The 19,710-nt window shown below is 49.9% G+C and overlaps 1 protein-coding gene across 1 annotated transcript in view; it reads right to left on the minus strand.

Annotated features, from left to right (window-relative positions):
• Window positions 1–19,710, minus strand: part of DYSF (dysferlin) — a 109,167-nt gene that overhangs the window by 21,452 nt on the left and 68,005 nt on the right. Inside the window, exons 35-43 of the mRNA XM_009320898.1 lie at window positions 15,107–15,205; window positions 14,254–14,382; window positions 12,887–13,042; window positions 11,066–11,157; window positions 8,622–8,792; window positions 7,889–8,031; window positions 5,214–5,353; window positions 3,243–3,331; window positions 2,880–2,975 (exon numbers count right to left, since the gene is read on the minus strand). Coding sequence (XP_009319173.1) covers window positions 2,880–2,975; window positions 3,243–3,331; window positions 5,214–5,353; window positions 7,889–8,031; window positions 8,622–8,792; window positions 11,066–11,157; window positions 12,887–13,042; window positions 14,254–14,382; window positions 15,107–15,205 — 1,115 coding nt within the window. The remainder of the gene's footprint in view (window positions 1–2,879; window positions 2,976–3,242; window positions 3,332–5,213; window positions 5,354–7,888; window positions 8,032–8,621; window positions 8,793–11,065; window positions 11,158–12,886; window positions 13,043–14,253; window positions 14,383–15,106; window positions 15,206–19,710) is intronic.

The raw sequence follows: 19,710 nt of genomic DNA on the forward strand, positions 1-19,710 counted from the left end.
CCAAGATTTTTCAGTCTTCAGCAATCAACGAATCAAAACAAAACAATAAAACACATCCATTTGTGTATTTAGAGCCCTTCTGGAGGAAAGCCAGAAGATTCAGAGAGAATCTCTAATGAAAACAATTATCTTGTTTGATTGTTTTCCACTTAAATTGAAAATAAGGCGTTTTTGCCCAGCTATACAAATTATTCCCTCTTCTCCAGCACTTGAGAGGAGCACATGACCCACCCCAAATGTGTTGTGGGAGACAGGGAAGGGAGGTCTACTCAAGTTCATCCTACGGTACACATCACATGCGCATGTGCTACACGGGCGGCGAGGGCTTGGTGGCAGTGGGAATTGTGTGATGAGGCTACACTAATACTTAAATTGTGGCTGGATTATTTGATTTGGTCTGATAGGATGCAAATGGCAAGCCTGTGTGTTTATCCACATCCTTCAAAGCTTGGCAGGGACCCTCGGAGGATGCAGTGTGAGCGCCCTCTCCTTGCAGGCAAACAAAAGGACAAATAAATGGTTTGATTTGGATGCCTCTTTGGCACGTTTGTGGTTTTTTTTTCTTGCAGAATTTGCTGCACCCTCCCCACTGCAGGAAGGAGATGCCAGAAATCAAAGGGATTCAGGTCACAGCGCCCCAGAATTAAAAACATAACGTAGGAATGGCCATGCTGACCAACCAAAGGCCCATCTTGCCCAGTATCCTGCCTCTACTGGGGCCAACAGCAGACACCCAGGTAAGAGCACAGGACTGGGGCAAACACATCCTGATACCTTCCCAACACACCTCTCCAGACGCCGATAATTTGCAGGTCAGAGATTTCCTGAGCTATAGATAATGTTTTTGTACTTAACAGGACTGGGTGGATTTTTAGCCCGTTAATTCATCCAGCATTTTTTAAATCCATGCGACTCAAGGTATCTGCAATATCCAAAGGCAAAGTTAGGTTCTTAAACCTAAGAGGCGACTTTCTTCTCAAAAGTCGCACACGTCCCTCTTTGCTCAGCACGAGTGTAAGACTTTGGAGGACCCAGGCCATCCGTTTATTTAGGAGCCCAAAAGGGGATGCAGCTGAGTTTTAGAGATGCCACATAATAGCACATAAATCTTAGTAGTGGTGGTTGGTTGGAAGGGGACTCTGGAAACTTCTAGTCCAATTGGCTCAAAGCAGTACTGGTTTTACCTTGAAATATCTTGAAAAACTTGCAAGATGATGAGCGAAAACCTCCCACCTCCCACGTGACCTAGTTCAGTGTTGGCCCGTCCTCTTGGTGAAGTAAAACTTGTTATTGGAAATTTCACTATGAAAACAATACAAAAATATCCTCTATCTACGACAGTGACAGAGAGGGCTGTTAACTCAAAAAAAAATCTTCAGTTCCTAATGAATACGATTTCCTTACACTACCACTCTTTTGTCTGCCTACAGCACGAGTCTTTAGGAAGGGAAGGTCTCTCTGCACTCAGCCTTGTGCAACCTAAACTTGACTGAGACCTCTTCATGCTATTGTAAGACTATCAATAAATAACTGATTAAATTAAATAAAATAAAAGGCAACTGCCTCAGGCATAATAGAAAAGTTCCTATTTCATTCACCTGCCTAACTGACTCGACAATAATTTACATATTATGTAAAAGATAACGTCCAAGAGACTGAGATTCCAGCCCTGACCTTGCCTAATGGGTAAAATGGAGAATAAACTGGCAATAGCCTCCTCAGAGAAGCACTGTGAGATCTTCTGAAGGAAAACCACAGGTAAAAGCTCCTTATCCATTGGGTTCACCCTAAAGTAGGCTCCAGCCCCTGCTCAGGAGGCGGCGGTGAATGGAGGGAACGGTCCTCACCAAAGCGGCACCACGCCACGGTGGTGAAGGTCACTTTGCCCACAGGATCCCCTCTCTGCAGGGCAGATGCTTAAGCACAAGAAGGACCATCGCCTCCCCTCCCAATAGGGTTATTCAGGTCTGATGCTAGTGATGCCGCCATTTGGGGGGGAGGATGAGGAAGTTGAGCAAGATTTTTAACTCATTTACAGCACTGCGAGATTTGCTTGGTCATTGGGGACGCTAAAAGCCAGGCGAGGGATATCAGCAAGCGCTGGATGCTCTCGCTTTCCCGGTAACACCCTGCAAGCGCTACTACTTCAGAGCCCCGAAGTGCACAGAGCAGCTTAGCTGGAGCTGATAACAATGCACTTGATGTGAATACCAGGTAAGCAGTGCGCATTCTAGATTTACAGGAGGAAAATTGGGATTGTAAAAAAGGGATTTACAGTCTGTTTCAAAATCCTACCTCTTCCTGTCCATAAATCCAAAGAACGCACAAAGTAAGTAAGTCCCTTGGCTGGGATTGCACCATTTTACACAAGATAAAACATAAATGGAGTCAGGCAGAGAAGGGAATGTGCCAGAGGAGTTACTGCTGGTTGCCACATTTTTGTGTGTTTCAAGGAAAAAAGGGAATTCCAAAAAAAGCAGCTATGCAAACACGCCAACCTATGTATATGGAACAAGCCCATGGCTGTCCCGGGAGAGGAGCTGGGAAGGAGCCGGCAGTGGAAATGCAGACTACATGCCCCTCTCTCCAATGGCTAGGCTGCTTCCCCACATCTTATCTCTCTAACTGTAAATATTGCCGTGTAAGCATCCAAGAGATGCAAAGAAAAACGACATCGTGAAGCGGTTATGAGCCCAGCAGAGACGTGTCTGCCAAGAAGCTGGATCCATAGCTGGAGAGGTGTGAACGGCCCCTTCAGCCCAGTGGGAGTTCATGGCTACCACAGCAATGTTGATGCAAGGGCCACGTTAACTCCTTCACTGCTGCTCTTGTGCCTTCAGGCTACGGTACCCGGAGGACGCAGAAGCGGGGTGGCTTACCCTTTGACATAGATGTCACTCATCTTCTCCCCGGTGATGCTGAGGTCATCGAGGATGACATCCTTGGTGTTCCAGATGACGCAGCGCAAGAAGAACCTGGACAGCCCCGGGGACAAAAGCAACATGAGAGGGTGGAAATCTTGGTCCAGAGCCCACCTGGACTGCCTGGTTGTGCTACTCAGCTATTTAGCTGAAGGAGCTAAAAGACGTGAGTCATCTTTCTCTGAAGATGAGCCCACAGAGATGTTTCTCAGCTAGGCAGGTGAATCCCTCCCCATCTGACATCTCCAAGCCCTCTCCTCTCCCCTCACAAACAGAAGGTGCTGGAACCAGCACCGCACTAAGAAATAAAAAACAAGTTACCTCTTGGCTTTGCGTGGTGTGATGTTGAAAGGGGGGCCAGGCTGACCCAGAGATTTCGGAAACAGGTCCACCCACATCTGTAGCTTTCCCTGTATGGAAAGAAAGTCACATGAAGCCTGGTGAGCCTCCTAACTGGGTTACCTTCACCTCCTCAGTAAGACCTAGTAGTGGAGAGAGAACATATCAAGTGCTCCAGTGTTCCTTAGTTGAAAACTGAGGTTTCCCTAATGGAAAAGTGTCAGTAAGTATTATACTAAAATTATTTTAGTGATAGCTGTGTATACGTTAATGGCTTGCGATATAGAAGTGGTTGGTCTGGATAAGCTGAAGGTGCACTCTGGCTTTACTCTTCACGGCTGACTATCTTTACATAGGGACAGACTAAAGACTAGGTCCATGGGAGGTGTTGGAGAAGCAAGCAGCTCACTTGTTTTCCATGGTGTCACCAGTTGTCACCAGCTGGACCACTGGTTTATGGGTTTCTGACCATGGGAGTGGAGGATGGGATGAGGAGAGGGGAATCTCATTCCACTTTCACAAAATCCTTCCAAGGAGAGAGCAGCAGAAATGCAGCTGGAATCTTGGGGGTGGGGGGGGTGTTTTTAGGTGGTCTTTTTTACTGTAAAACACCAATGGGTGCCAATAAAATATTTTATTGTGCAGTCTCAGGGGTTGAAAGAAAAAAAAAAAAGCCATCCTTTGACAATCAGCCCATCACAGAGGGGTTTGTGGTTTGCTTGCTTTTTGGCAAGAAAATCTTCCATTTCAGCAGAAAACTTTAAAAGCCCAACCTGGCTTTCAGCTCACTACGAACAGCCCGATAGAGCCAGCCTGTTCTGTGGCTTCGCAGCGGGTCAGAGCCATGTTTCGGGGAACTGCCCCGAATGCAACACGTACCGAGTCACACAGGTTAATCCCCTGGACCCAGCGTCACCCCTATGGATGCTCTTGGTTAGAAGCACCGGTGCGGGGCAGACCCTGATCGCTCTGCCCATATGCAACCCCATGTCATGGAGGAAGCACCCTTGCTAGTCTCCATGGCTGGTCCAACAAGACCATGACACCTGTACCTGTAAGAACAGCACAGACCCACCGGTCACCCGACAGCAGCCATCTCCTGCCTCTAATCATCATTTTCATTGGGTGAATTAACATGAAAGGGTGTTAAGAGTTGCTGCCGGTGCATTTACTTCTGCCGGCAACTCTCCTCTCCCACCGTTGGAGAGGTGGTCTGGTTAAAAATGAACCACAGAAGGGAAACGGCTGAAACAGTGCAGATCAGTGGCTGTGCACATTTACACCAGCTGCAGAGCCGGTCTCTTGAAACTGCCTTTGCAATGCAACTGGAACATGTATGACAGATGATAATTAATCATTTTGTTCTTCAGGAAGCAGCATTTTTTGATCCAAATGCATAAACTACACATATGTGTTAATCAAAGAAAAGGTGTTAGGCTAAATAGAGATACCTGGATTTCGATTGGTTTTGGATGGAAGCCCGTTTAGTTTTCATTTGGCTTAAAAACATCCAGTCTGCCGCAATACTAACACTTTACACCTCCAAGGGCGGGTTCATGCTGCAGAAGTCATGCTGCTGCATTGCCCAAGGAGCCTGCCGTGTCATTACCATTATAGAATAATTCTGCATTAAGACTTTCAGATCAGAAATGGCTTTCCCACAAAAATAAATATAAATGAATAAATAAACTGTGAGCAAATGCTGATGAAAATGAACACAGGAGGCTGGAATCGATCTCCCAGAGCAAGTCAGCCATGGAGATGAGCTCCAGCCTGCGTTTGATAGCCAGCGGTCTGCCCTGCCCCGTAAGCTGACTCCCTTCCCTGGGAACAGCCCATCTCCTGGGGCAGGTATCCCCAGCACGGCTCCGCAGCGAGCCAGCCACCTGGTCAGCATTGGATCGAAAGGAGATGATGCTCTTGGTCTTGTCCTGGACACGTCACACCACCCACCTGCTCGATTTCTGGCTGGAGAGGGCTGTAAAGAGGTCTCGTCTCCACGTGCTCTGGCACCAGCCCTTGCTTCCGCAGCGCGTACAGGGCGAGACGCTCCTCCACCGGCCCCAGGTGGGGGTTGAGGGGTTTGCCATCCTCTGCCACAGAGCAGACAAAGAGTAGCGTTATGCCACGCCATGGCCGCAGCTGTGCAGGGCCAGATTCTGACCGCCCCGTGGGAGCTCCGCAAGGGAGCAAGCACGAGCCCACCAGCCTCGCTGCAGCCAGCAGCGAGCAGGAGGAGCGCAGCCTCCATTTGCAAATCCACCATCATCACAAACCCTCCAGGACACAGGGCAACCTGTTCCCAGTGGGACACGTGGGCAAACCGCTGTGCAATGGGACAGGGACCTGTGGGGAGTCTCGTACAAGTCATCCTCCCCCCCCCCAAATCACAGCAAGTGAAACATTGCAAGGCCCAAGTTGAAGCACATGGAAAGGAGAGCCCAGTCTTTGATCCTGCCCAAGGGTTCAGGCTGCCTAAAATCACAGCAGTTGGGGCTGCAGGGTCCCCAGCAGCCCTCCAGCCCATGCTGCTGCTCTGCTGCCGTTCCCACCCCCCAGCAGAGGTTTATCTAACGTGTGATCAAAGCTCTTCAGGGAGAGGAGACGAAAGGGTCTTGTCTGGTGCAGTTTGCAAGCACTCGTGTGATGGATATTGTTTTAATCCCATCACTTAAAACAATCCAGGATCTTCAGCTGGGCAGAGCGGGGTCCCACTTCTTCTCTGCTGGGTTCAGGGTGAAAGACAGAAATGAGAGGAAAAGGATGGCCATGCAGGCACCACCAGCACAGCTCGATGGCCACTCCTAGTCCCTGCTCCGGTCCTCACTGCTCCCACTGGGGTATTTGTGGTCTTTCATCAAAACGGACCAGCGTACAACAGCCACAGCAAACACCGAGCCGTCCATGAGCAGATCTGAAACCATCTCCACCTCCTCAACCTGCTCCACGCCAGACCCTAATCCCTTCACAAATATGTCAGACAAGACCTATCAATAATGGACATCTTTGCCTTCTCTGTCCCGGCATTCGGGATCCCTTGTTACATCCAGGTACCGAGGATGGCCAGCTTGGCCTCGGCTGAGCCTGCTCCTGCCTCCCCATCCCCACAAGCCATGCTGGGACTGGTGGAGGACGTTACCCCCAAGACGCTGCCTTTCAGCCACAGCGTTTCAAGGCCATGCACCTTCGAGGACCTTTGAAATGAAATGCGCTCCATAAATATTATTACAGCTCTGCAACTTTCAGGTGATATATCCCAGCTCCTTTCTTGGCAATATCTTGAAGTGGTTAACTTCAGACATATGGGCTATTTCCCAAGCAGTGGAAACCTGGCGTGCGTGTGTGTGTGTGTATGTGTGTATGCACAGGAAAAAGAAAAAGCCCCTCTCAGAAAACAACAAATGTGGGGGTTACGGAATAATGGTCCGGGTGCAGTGCTTGTAAATCCCATGCTCTCGTGTTTAATAGCTTCACTTTATACCGCCAGGTTCAGATCTGACATTGCTCTGCGAACACAGCTGGTTTCCAGATCTCCTTGAGGTCAAGCATCAGACTTTGTTCTGTTTTTTGAACTGATTGCCATTAAAGCAGAGGAAGGTGAAAGGCAGGGGCTGGGAGAGGGGGGAAGACCCCGCTAGGTTTAACACCTCTCCAGCCCTTGCTGAAAACCTTTCGCATAACTAGAGGCTGCAAAGGAGCCGTTGCTTCCCCACTCCTCCTCCTCCTAAGAGGAGAACCATGAATTTGTGCCTTGATTCCCAAGAGCAGGGAGGGGGCTCAGCCCTGGGCTGTGCCGTCTTGTGCCTCTGCAGGCCAAGTCCTCCTTGATGGCTCTGCAATACTGTAGTGGCCTTAACAAAGTCAAACTGCAGCTCCTGGGCCATACAGTGGGGTTTCACCTCCTCCCTGGGCCAAAACATCCCTTCCATGCTTTAAAGCAGACTTTTCTCTAAAAGGCAAACTTCTGCCCCCAAGGATGCCAGTCAGACGGGCATGAGCGTCATTGCAGGTGTCAGTGTTGGTGGGTTTTTTGTGCAAACAAGAAAATGCCTCCCCGACACTCGGTGATATTTTCTCCTTGCTGGCAGAGGCTGATTCTGCACTTCCAGCTAGAGCACACCTCGCCCCCGAGGCGCGAGCCGTGGTGCGATACGCTGGGCACTGTGTGTATGATATTGTCTCCCTCTAGTGACTCCAGCCCCAAAACGCAGAGATGCAAACGGCACAACTGCTCCTCCAGCCCAAGCAGCAGCTGGAAGATCAGGCTGGAGCCTCTCTGGCTGCGATGGGCTTTGCTGCTCCCAGCCTACGTGTATTTGGTTCGCTGCAGGCAGCAAAGGGCAGTCACTCAAGGCCAAAGTTAACGTGGCGGGATTGCAGGTCTGGGTTCAACTCCGGGGTTTGGTGCAGATCCAACTGCAACCTGCAGCCTTTGGGGCAGAGCCAAGCTTGGGAAAGGTGCAGAGCCAACCTGGACGGCAAGGTGAGGAGGATGGGGACGTGCCCATCACCCAGTCCTGGCCTCCATGAGAACCCCCCACCGTGATCTGTTCATGACCTCCAACTCCATCCGTTGCTCTGCATAAAGGAAAGCTATTTGCAACGCCGAAGCAGCCCCGTTACCTTACCCAGTTCAGAGAGGATGTACTCTTGCTCCCTGAAGACGACCCGGTCGGACTTGTAGGTGGGGGCCTTGTAGTTGTGCTGCAGGGAGAAGAGGTGAAGCAGCTGGGAAGGACGGAGTTGGTCTCGCCACTGGTTGGGTCCAGAGCTGAAACCAAACAGGATGAAAAACAGCAGCTCAACACGTGATAAAACATCTTCCAGCCTCAACAAGGGGCAGCAGCAGGGTTACACCAAAGAGGGCTGGTCTGAGGAAGGTGCAGCCAGCTCCAAGTCTGTGCTCACCTTGGCCCACTGGTGAACAGGGCTGCATGTCCCATACCCTGCTCAGCCCCGGCTTGCCGGGCTGGGGTGCCCTGATAGCCCCCCTCAGACCCACCAGGTCACCCTTCAGCTGGCCCTGTGCATGGAGGGTGTCCTCACCACAGTGTGCCCGAGAGGCATCAGGGATATAACAGGATCTCCCCTAGGAAATTTCTGTTATTTGAAGCATTTCAAGCTTCTGGAGGAGAGCCAGGACTCAGGGAATGCCCTCAAATGTGGGGCTTCTCTGGTGTGAATCCATCTCTCTAGACAAATCTCTGCGGTGAAGTACAGCACTGCCCAGGTCCCCCTGGGACATCCCTGGGACAGCAGACCCATGGGCTGAGGCATCACCCTGGTCCCCATGGCCAGCTCAGCACCGCACAGCCCTGGCAGCTACAGAGACCCACTGCCTGAGCTCACAGAGGTACCTACACGCAGTAGGTTTGGGGGAGGCCACAGCGCGCCCCGTATTTCGACAGGAACCGGTTCTCCAGGTCTATGACGGTCTCCCCAATCTTCTCATCCTTCGACAAGAGGTCGTAGTCGTAGAGCGTGATCTTCAAGTCCTTCTCCAGGGGCAGAGTGCAGCTGAGCTCAAACATCCTGTGCAACGGGAGCCGAGAAATACCCATGAGATGGAGGCTCATGGTGCTGAGTGCCCCACGGGAAACGGACCCACACACCATCCCAACCCACCAGTGCGGGAAGGACGGTACGCCCACTGCGCATCTTCGCCGTGTTGGTCCAGTACTATTGGTCCTGTGTTGTACTGGCTCAGCTTGTGGATGCACTAAGCAAGCACGCTTTGGGTTTCTTTTTGCCCGGTTGAATTACCCTCAGGCAAACTTTGCCCCTGATTAGTTTCTCCATCTGCTAATTGGACATGACGGTGGTCACTGCAATGTCCAGGGAAAAGAGCCGCAGGCGAGAGTCAGGAGTCATCATTGCCATGGAATTTGAAAGGGGGAGAAATGACAGCTTTGGAAAACCATCTGCTCTTTGAGCCCAAAGAGCAAATGTCCAAACCAGGAGTCAAGCCTGCCCAGGCCAAGCTTGTGGTCAGCATAAGACTAACCCCCCAAAGCCTCCTTGTCCTCTCCTCCCCGTTCGAAGCACCTTTTTTCTGCGCTGTCTCCTCTGCCATCATCACACCACAGTCCACACACTGACATAACATAAAGCAAGAGCAAACCATCCTCTCCCTCTTCCAATAAAGGACGGCAAGAGACAAAGCGCCAAGACCCCACCAAAACACAACACCCCGATCCAGACCGAGCCGGCGCTCGTGGATGTCAGCGATAAGGAAGGTGGTACTACAGGGCGAGCGGGACAGTCCAGGTCTGACCCAGCACTACCAGGAACCCCTCCACCTGCTGCTGAAAGGCAGGCAGTGCTGGGGAGAAACGCGGCGCCCATTCCCACCGCCAGCACCCACCCCGCAGCAGCTTTTAAGGAGGGGAAGTGAGTGATTATGCCACCAATTAAGAGTGCAGGAGGAACTGGGGTCAGCAGAAAGTAATTAGCTAAAGCTGGATGGCAGCCAGCCGCCCAGGGAAAAGCTCGTGAAACGAGACCTTTAATAGCCGCCAGCAGCCAGGACCTCGGTTTTACATCTTGCTTTAAAGACCGGGTGGGAGGTGCAGCACGCTGTCTAGACGGCCTCTGGCCGGGAGCCAGGCTTGGCGAAGGAGGACTTGCTCTGCCAAGCAGAGCTCAGCAGGGTCTGGCTGTGGGCTCTGCGACAGGGCAGCAGGTCTTGGCCCACCGGAGACCAGGGCTCCCTCATGCTAGATGGGGAGCAACCACTTTGCATTCACCGTAGGAAAGGCAGAGCTGCCATCTCCATTTGGCAAAAGAGGAGGAGACGGCTTGTCTAATGCACACTGTCCTCCACCGTCTCACCAGTATCACCCTCGCCATCCCTCTCCCTTTTGGTCCATCCTTGCAGACGGTGTATCTCCCACTCCGTCTTGCTTTGTTGAGAAGATGTCATGGCACTGACATCCTGAGCTGCCTAAGAAAACCAGCTGGACATTGTGTGGAGTAGGGCTTGACCCCTGTTTGTGCTGAAGCATAACTCCCTACGTCTAACCCCAGCTTTTCCGGGAGACCAAAGTCCTATCGGCACATGGAGGCTGAGCACCAGGTTTTCCTCTACCTCCCTCCGCTTTGCCTGGTCCCTACGGTGCTTTCTGGCTCGGATGAACACTTTTTTCTGAAAACAATGTTATCTTTTGCCTTTTATCGGAAGTTTGTGGCCCTACTGCAAGGCAAACAACTCAACCAGCCCATATCATGTTTATAGATAATTTTCAGGGCATCTAATTTTGAGGTGTGCCATGCTGCAGCCTAATCAAACATGCCTCCATTCATTGTGTCTTTTCTTCAGATTTTTAACCAAAACGCCTAAATGAGGAGCAGTTTCCCCAGATTCTCTCTACCATCACTGGGATGAGGCAGATGCCTCCACAAGGGAATCTCAGGTCTAAACAACCATTCTGACGTCTCTGTTGATGACAGAAAAGACCCAGTCCATGCTCCACGGCTCAAAAGTCCCAGGGAGAAGATGAACACGAGCCATGGTGGGTAGGATGGTGGTCGAGCCAAGGCCAGGCTCACTTCAGCAAGGTTGGACATGAGGCGAGAGCATGCCGTGGGAATCACAGAATGGTTTGGCTTGGAAGGAACCTCTAAAGGTCATCTCGTCCAACCCCCCTGCCATGGGCAGGGACATCTTCAACTAGAGCAGGTTGCTCAGAGCCCCGTCCGACCTGACCTGGAATGTAGGTTGGAATGGGAAGCTCTGGCTGGCCCAGCCCTATTCCCTCAATATGACATAAAAAATTGCAGGGACTCCAAACTGGATCAAAACTTACTTCCCAAAGACAGGCTCCAGCGTACAGGGGAGGTAATTTTCTTGGTCATTTATGGATTTCTTTCCCACTGAAATCTTCACATAGGGATCGCACTAAAGGTGGGCATAAAAATAAATGCAAGAAAGAGTCATTCCACAGCAACATTGATGGCAAAGGAATAACTCTGCCTCCCCTTGTCCCAGCAAGCAGGATCTTCCACCACCCTTGAAAAAAGCCTATTTTCACGGATAGGACAGTCTGACCGTTAACTCCTTACTACAAATCTGTGAACATCAGCAAGAGCTACCTGCACTGCAATTCCTTTTTGAGGATGACCGAAGGACCAGTCAGCAGCGTGGGACAAGAGTCCAAGCCCTTCTGAGGCCCATGGGATGGAAAAGCAATAGAAGAGCATGAAAAAAACTACTTATGGCTTCTTCGATGGACTGGGCTTGCTCTGAAGTCCTCAGGATGTTCCCGTTCTCATCTGAGTCACCTATTTTGGGGTTCCATCGAGGTCATCATTTTTTAAGTTTGAGGTCTACTCAAAAATAGATTTACAAATGTAGGGGACTAAAATGTCAAAGGAAAAACCTTTTGTTTCAAAAAATGTGGTTCAAAACCATTTATTCCCAAGATGCTGCAACAAATTAAAAAAAAAAATAAAATGGAAGCATACTTTAACTTAAAGGCTCATTGTGCATCTAAAAATTGTATCAGATATTTTTACATTTTTAGCAAGTTTTTAAGCTTCTCTCTCACAACTAAAACTATTCTGGGAAACCAGCATAAATTTGAAAAGTCATTAAATGAACTCAAGTCAGCATTTTTGCCAGGGGAAGAAAAAAAAAACTTCACCTAAAAAATGTCACCCAGCTTGAGTCCAGTACCTAGAGGGACCCACCATCTTACTCAGCTCACATAAAAATAAAATTAAAAAAAAAAACCACAAATGGGAAAGATATTGGCTAGATATGCTCCCTGGAAAAAACATCCAGGCCAAGTTCCTCATCACTTTTCCTTGACCTGTAGATTTTTTTAAGAAGCGAAGGATGGAGAAGCGGTGCTCGGGGAAGGCCTGCAGCGTGAGGATGGACCGGGCATCCGGGGCTCTCCTTTTGTCTCCCCTTGGCTGTGATGAGCTTTAGGAGACGTCACAGCATAAGGGGAGAGCATAGGGGTCAAACTTGGATTGGTTTCGGTTTTCAGTGTAAAAAAAAGCATTTTTTCTACTCCTTCTTTTTGAGTCTCTTACGGGAGATTTCTAAGAAATTGAAAACTTTCATTCCAAGTCCATTTTCAAAAACTGGGCAGATTAAAAAGCAGGAGGGTTTGTTCATGTCAAAATATTTCCCATATATTTTTTTAACTTTTTCCCTATTTTCCAGTGGAACAAAGAGTGAAGAAGGATTTTTCCCTGAGGGGTTGGGTTTTTTTTTTTTGCAAAGTGAAACAAAATTAACATTTTTTTTTTGAACCAGCACAATTTTCTTTTTGTACTGAATTTTTCTTCCAGACTGGCAAAGCTTTGCAAAAAGCAGTCATGTGAAAGACATGATTTTGTTTCTTTTGGCACCAAGGCAAAAAAAAAAAACTCATTTAGCTATTTTAACTAGCACTACTGAAAAATCCCTCAGGATGGAGGAAGAGTTGGCTCCTGGGATTCCCAGATGTTGCAATGGAGGCAGAAAGAAGGGGTAGATTTTCTCATTTTTGCTGTCACTGTTGTTTCTAAATTTTAAGCCATATATGCAAATTTTGATCAATTAGGGCTGACCTGTTGAAAGACCCCACCCCGTGAGCCAACATTGAAGGCCACCAGAGCTTTCCCCAGCAGGATACCTTTCCATTGGCGTCCTTGGGTTGGAGGTCGAAGGCCCGGATGATGTAGACCCTGACAAGACACTCCTGGGGTCCTCTGGCCGGCAGCTGGTGGAACTGCCGAGGTGGCACTGGGACTCGCGGGTCATCCGGGAGAGGGTAAATTTTGAACGAACCCTGTGAAGGACAAACGTGTTCAGCTGCGCTTGCACACCCACACGCGTAGATGGGTCTCGTGTGAGCAGGCTTGCCACAACAGTCTGGATGGTTGCATAGAATCACAGAATCATAGAACGGTTTGGGTTGGAAGGGACCTTTAAAGGTCATCTCGTCCAACCCCTCCTTGCCGTGGGCAGGGACATCTTCAACTAGATCAGGTTGCTCAGAGCCCCGTCCAACCTGACCTGGAATGTTTCCAGGGATCTACAGCTACTACAATGCTGGGGACAGAGCCCAGATCCTGACCCTCTTCTGTCTACTAGACCAGACCATGTCCTGTCAGGCTCTTCATGGTCGAGGGAGACAGGAGCAGGGTGGCAAGCTGCCTGTATCACTCATCCCTTGCCTGAACATCGATGCACACTCTGTTATAAGCCTGCACAGGGCCACTCCAGCCTGTTTGTCCTTTACCTCTTCTACTCCACTGTCCTTTGAGCCTTTGTGCTATTAAAGAGGTGTGAAGTAGCCTCGCTAAGAATCAGCCCCCTGAGGGTTTAAGGCTGAGACTTTCTCTGCAGGGGCAGTTTCAAGGGTTCCTGGACGAGGCAGCTCGTTCCCGAGAGAGGGACGGGAGGAGGAGAGAGAAAATGCAAAAATTTACAAGTTTTTTATTCACCAGAGCTGATTTCCTCCCGGTGAAGTGGCAGGAATCAGTCTCTGGGTATTGTGCGGGGGAGGAGAGTGCTGAGTCAGAGCAGGAATTAAAAGAAAAAACCACCTAGAAAAATTTAATCCCTCTTCTCTTGCCAACAGGCTAAAGGTTAAAAAGAGCGAAAGATGCACCGCTCCTCTGCACTGGACAGACACCTCCAAAGGGAGAGCTCTGAGCACCGGCTTGGCGAGACCTTCAGTGCTCCCACCACCATCCCAGAGAAAGAAGATGCTCCATCGCTTACATCCAGCGTTGGCTCCAGGTGGGTTTTTGCTGGAGGTTGACGACGCAGCCTAGACTGGGTTTGAAGCATGCAATGCACTCACTGCTGGGAATACAGCAGCCAGACCTGCACAGGCAGGTTGTTCAGACTGGGCCCAGTGGTCTACTTTAATGGCCCATTTCTCACTGAATTCCTACCCAAAAACAGTCAATTGGCATCATCCCACTCAGCAGCCAGACCTTCCACCCGGCAGAGTGTGTTCCCGGGTACAGGTAGAAAGAGAGACCATCACACCTTGAACTCCCCCACAACCGAGGGGTCGTCATTTGAGTCCTGCGACCGGCCACGATACAGCCTGAAGGTGTGGCAGAAGTCGGAGAGATGTTCGAAGTCCTCCACGTTCTCCAACTCCGTCTCGTAGACCTGGGGAGGGAGAGACGGGGGCGAGGGCAGGGACTGCTCCCGGGCAGAGGGGGACCAGCAGCATGTCCCCACCGATCTGGGACAAGACTTGACCCAAGCTCCTTGGTCTGGGGGAAATACCACCCACTGGGACAGAGTCCCGGGACCTGTCACCCTTGTTGCCCCCCCCCAGGACAGTGATGAAGAACGGACCTTGAGCAACCCTACAACAAATAACAGCACATCACAGAAGACCCAGACTAAGCCAAGGTGTCGCAGAGGGTCACCCATCAGCCAAAGAGACCTTCCTGCTGGGAACGTTTTCCTTAAGACCAGGCAAGGTCTTCCCCATTTTAGTCCTATTTGGGCTCCTGTGTTAATTGTAGCAATTCTTGTAACTGGGTGCCTAAATGTCCCTCTTCCCTAAGCAATCTCTGGCATTCCTTGCTGTTCCCAAACACTTTTCAGGGTGGCAGCTCCCCACCTCCTCTGCCACTTAGAAAAGTGACAATACCTTGAAGGCCGCAAAGTGGAAAGTTATCAGAAAAGATTTTACAAAGAAAACTGAGTTTTCAAAATAGTTATTTTTTAAAAGAAAAGTACCTGCTCTCAGGGGAAAATGACCTTTTTTTTTTTTTTGTCCTGGAAGAAAAAAAAGCCTAAACACTCAAAAAAGTCAAAGCTTGTGGAAAAATGTCATGGAGAGTGCACGTCCAGTGAGCCAGAATCAGCCAAGGCCACTTACCTTCAGGGTGTCAAAGCCCTTCTCTAAATAGCAGCCACATTTTTCCCTCTCTCCTGTGGAAGCATAGAATTTGCTCCACCAGTCAATGAATTCTTCCTCCTGGCAGCAAGGGATACCAAAGTTACACATCTCCACAAGTAAACCCCGACGATCAATGACAGCACCATCTCCCATAATTGCTAGAGGTGAACTTCTGCCCCGTGCACCAACCCCGTGGCACGGCCTGGGTTTGGTGGGTCTCTGTCCTGCAAAGGCGATGAAGCTATCGTGAACCCAACCTGCAGCTACTCACTCCCTGGTTGCAAGGTGCTTTTGGGATGCTTCCAGCCCAAATCCAGCTGTTGCAGCCACAGCAGCACCATGGACCTAGACCTGTCAGCAGAGAGGGTGATTCTCCATGGGAGGATGAGGTAGAGCTCACAAGAAGAAATATGCAGCATTTTTAGGCCAGGGACAGATTTTGGCCAGTTTGGGTGGTGGCCTTCCCAGGACCGCAGCGCAGGACCACACAGGGGATGAGGCGAACTAACTCTTGTGCTAACATGGTCCTGATAGCCTGAAATTCAGGGAGGACGCGAGGACTGCTCTTAAACTCAGCCCCCGGTTTAGGCTTTGCCTGGAAGGTTTTGGGGTTTCTGGGTTTTGGGATGGGGATTGCCTTCCTGCTTTGTGTCCCAGCACTACCCAACCTCCCCATCCAAACAAAGCACATGGGCAAACAAGTAAGTGCATAAAACGCATAGACTTCCACCCAAAAAAAATGGTCCTCGGGTGCTGCACCTCTCTCAGGAATAATGTAACTCTCTTCTCACTGATATTATACAAAGAAACGGGCAAATCTCATACAGCCTAAGCCTCACAACCTCGCAGCCCACAGCCGCAATGCCATTAAGGAGCATTTGCCTCGTCTGCTATGCAAACTGGATTCCAGCTCCGAGGATGCTGCTCCAAGAAGGCGGCCGGCTGCCGGCTTCAGCGAATGTATATATTTTATAAGAGCACCATTTCTGAAATTTATACAAGCAAAGATGAAGGGGCTTTGACTGTGATTCATGAAGCATTCCTGAAAAATAATGATGTCTTATTTTAGAAGTCCACAAAATTCCATCACACTGACCTAATGGAGGAATCATAATAGAGGTTTATTGGATTTATATTTTAAGCCAACAGTGCAGGCTTTAAATTGCTATCTTGAATAGACATTGTTTTTAATAGAAATATTACATAAATTAACTCTGAGGCCTCTGCTGCCTCCCTTTTTTTGGGAAAAAAAAAAAATTTGCCTTTCATCACTTCCCCTGTTTTATTGTTTAAAAAGCTACACTCTACCATCATGGCTTTACTACGACATTCCACAGGTACTGAGTTACAAAGAAAGCACTTAAACTAATCTGACGACTCACCCATGGTATCTTCTGCAGCCCCAAGACAAAGAATTTGGTTAGATATTTTTGCCGATTTCTACTGACGTTACAAAAAAAAGGCAGAAGAAAAAAAAACGAGGAGGCAAAGGGAGCAGCTGGAATGTTAATAGCGAAGGACATTAATCCGTTTGCCTGCAAATGGGAAAGCCAGGGAAAGCAATGGCTCCACCACATGAGCGACTGAATTCAGGGATTTCATTTAGCAACCAGGCGATAGCCAAAATCACCTCCAGTGTTTTGTCTTGGGCATGGTACAGGACGGTCCTCAGGGGCGGGGTCTGTGCCCTGAGCCCTGGCACAGATGGCTGAGGGACCTCAAGCATCCTGCGTGCCCTCTCCAACTTTTGCATGGACCCCATGAGTGTTGCCGTGTGGCACACGCCCATGGTTGAGCATCGCTTGTGGATAAATTTCACATCAAGTGACTAACAGCTGAAATTTTTGCTTGGGGAGAAGCTTACTCAGATGCGGTGAGCCACTGTCATGGTCATCAGAAGGTCTGCTGTCTCCCCACCCCTGCTCACGCCTTCTTCCCCCACAACCACAGCTCCCATAGAGCAGGGACCACCATAACGTGGGCTGGCACCTGCAATCCCAAATGCCCTGAGACTGGAGTCAGGACTGCAAACGTTTTCCCATTCAGTACTGAGATAAAGTCAAGACCTTTCAAGCTCCAGGGTGCCCAGCTTTGGCATTTTCTGCTAAAATGGAAAGGTCAATATTTAATACAGGAGCAGCAGAAGAGGATCCAGGAGCATTTCACTAGGCAAGAGCCTGAATGGGACCATTTCATCAGTTTTCCAGGAAAGGAGCAGCAGGAGAGCCCCTTCCAGGGGGGCACCCCGGAAGAGAGGAATGTCTTACGGCCAAAAGCATGTTCATTTCCAAAAATAAAGACATTCAGATTTAAAAAAAAAAAAAAAAAAGTCTTTAAAACCAGAATTTCACCAGCAGGCTGCAACTTCCCACTTGAAACATTTCTGGGATTATGGCTTGGACACAGCAAAAGCACTCAGACACATGCTTAACTTCAATCGGGTGCGCAAATCCCTCTGAAGTCAATGAGGCTCTTCAGACGCAGCCTTAAGGGCATTCTGGATCAGGCCTTCGGTGCAGCAGAGCCAGCAGCCGCCGCTGACTTACCCCCTCCATATAATAGGGAAGGAGGTTTAAGCTGTGCCTGATCTCCATGTAGGACTTTCACCCACGGCTACGCACATTGCTGTTGAGGGTATTAAAATTCCTCCCTCCTCCGGATGCCAAAATGTAGACCTGTGTCATGCCGGCAGCTCTCGGGATGTTTTCAATCTCATTTTGTTTCATCCGGGGGGGGGGGGGGGGGGGGGGAATGCACCAGTTTTAACCTCATTTTTGTTGGGGAGGCTGAGCCAGAGCGATTTTCTCCCCACCGCCCAGGGCTTCCTGCGACTCCAAGCCCGTCCTATCAGATGCATTCCCAGATGGGGATAGCAGGAGTCTGGGCTTACCCAGCACAACCCAGTTTTCACAAAATATGTTGAAATGGTCATTTCAGTCTGGAGCGAAAGGAGGCATGGAAACCCGAGAAGTTGCCACGCAACAGACATATTGGCTTCTGGTGACACTTAGTCCTTATCATCACCCTACAGGTGGGGGAAACTGAGGCACAGACAGGTTAACATCCGGACAGCAAAGCCAGGAGAGCAGAGCAGGCATGAGACAACTGAAGTCTTAATACTTATGCTTGCTCTCGTAGTGGTTACACACTCTTCCCTGTGGGAATATAGATAATTATAGCAATAATAAATATTACCTCTAAAGAAGCTAAGCCACTGCCTCAGTCTCAAATGTACTCGCACCTCACATCTGGGAGGCAGATTTCCTGCTATGGGAAAGCTCTGCAGCTGGGATGAGAAGATCCCTCTAGAAACAGCTCGGACATTTATAGATGCAGCTCCCCAGCTGTTTGTTACCACGCTTTTGCAGGAGATGACACCCAGCATCTCAGCCTTGGAGAGGGTGGTATTAGCATCCTCATCTGCTCCAGTGCAAAGGCAGCCTGGTCAGCTCAGCTCATCACCCGACTAAACTAACCCAGCCCAGCCCTGTCCTCCCATGGGCGCAAAACACTCCAGCGGAGAGGCCATGGCAAACAGCTGGGCAACACAAAAATGTCTTTAAACACCGCAGTTGCGCCCCTTGGGGTTTTCCAACCACATCCTAAATCCCTTTGCTGCTCCGCCTAGCATTGCTCCAGAGGTCAGCATGCCCAGGCAGGAAACCGAGCAGCTCGCTGCTGCAGGAGGCATCCTCGGGGCGGTTCTGCAATGCAACGGCTGCAATGAAGCCCACCAGCCACCCACCACCCAAGCAAGGTGCCAGCCATCCCCGCGCCGGGGAGGCACGTCAGCCTCTGCTGCCCAACGGGCTCCATCACCGACAAGCGTAGACCAGGAGCAGCTGCAGAAGTGCCTGGGAGGCAGGAAAAAACAGGTTTTTCCTGCTAGGAGGCCATGCCCTGCCCAAGACACTGGGGTGGAGGTGTCACAAACTGGGCTTGGGATGTCTCATCTGCCAGGCCTTGGGAGCCGGAGGAAGCCTTTTTCATGCTAACAACCTCCCCATGTCCTTGAACTCCACCCTCTTCCCCAAGAGGGACCTGTCTTTGGGTTACCCTTGGGTTAACCTGGTCCTTTCACCTGGTTCCTTCAACCTATCCCAGGGACCTGCAGAAAGCAGCACTGGAGGGAGGAGGAAAAAACCACATGCATCCACACAAGGAGGCTGCAAGAGGACTTGGCTTATCCTTCCATTAACCCTCAGGGTGAGAACTGTCAGATATTCATAAAGAGAAATTATCCATTTCTGGCTGTTTCACCTTTTTCTTTTTCAACATACTGTTAATTTTGCTCAGAAGTGGAGAAAACTTTGTTTTCAGTTATTTTTTTCCACCCTGTTCAATCAGCCTACATTTAGCCCTGTCCACCCAAAGGCAGCCTCCCACACACCTTCTTGCCATCATTTTTTCTCTGCCCCATGGTTTACGTTTGGGGATGTTTTCCCCCGCAGCCCCAGCCGGTGGAAAGCCAGCTTGCCACGCAGATTGGTCTGGGAGGGTTTTCACCCATCGCCCGTGGCAGTGCCGTGGGCCATCTCCCGAGCGTGCACCAAACACCGGGAGAAAAAACGACGGCAGGAACG

Source organism: Pygoscelis adeliae, unplaced genomic scaffold (genome assembly GCF_000699105.1).
Source record: "Pygoscelis adeliae isolate BGI_AS28 unplaced genomic scaffold, ASM69910v1 Scaffold273, whole genome shotgun sequence".
In the NCBI taxonomy this organism is placed as follows: domain Eukaryota; kingdom Metazoa; phylum Chordata; class Aves; order Sphenisciformes; family Spheniscidae; genus Pygoscelis; species Pygoscelis adeliae.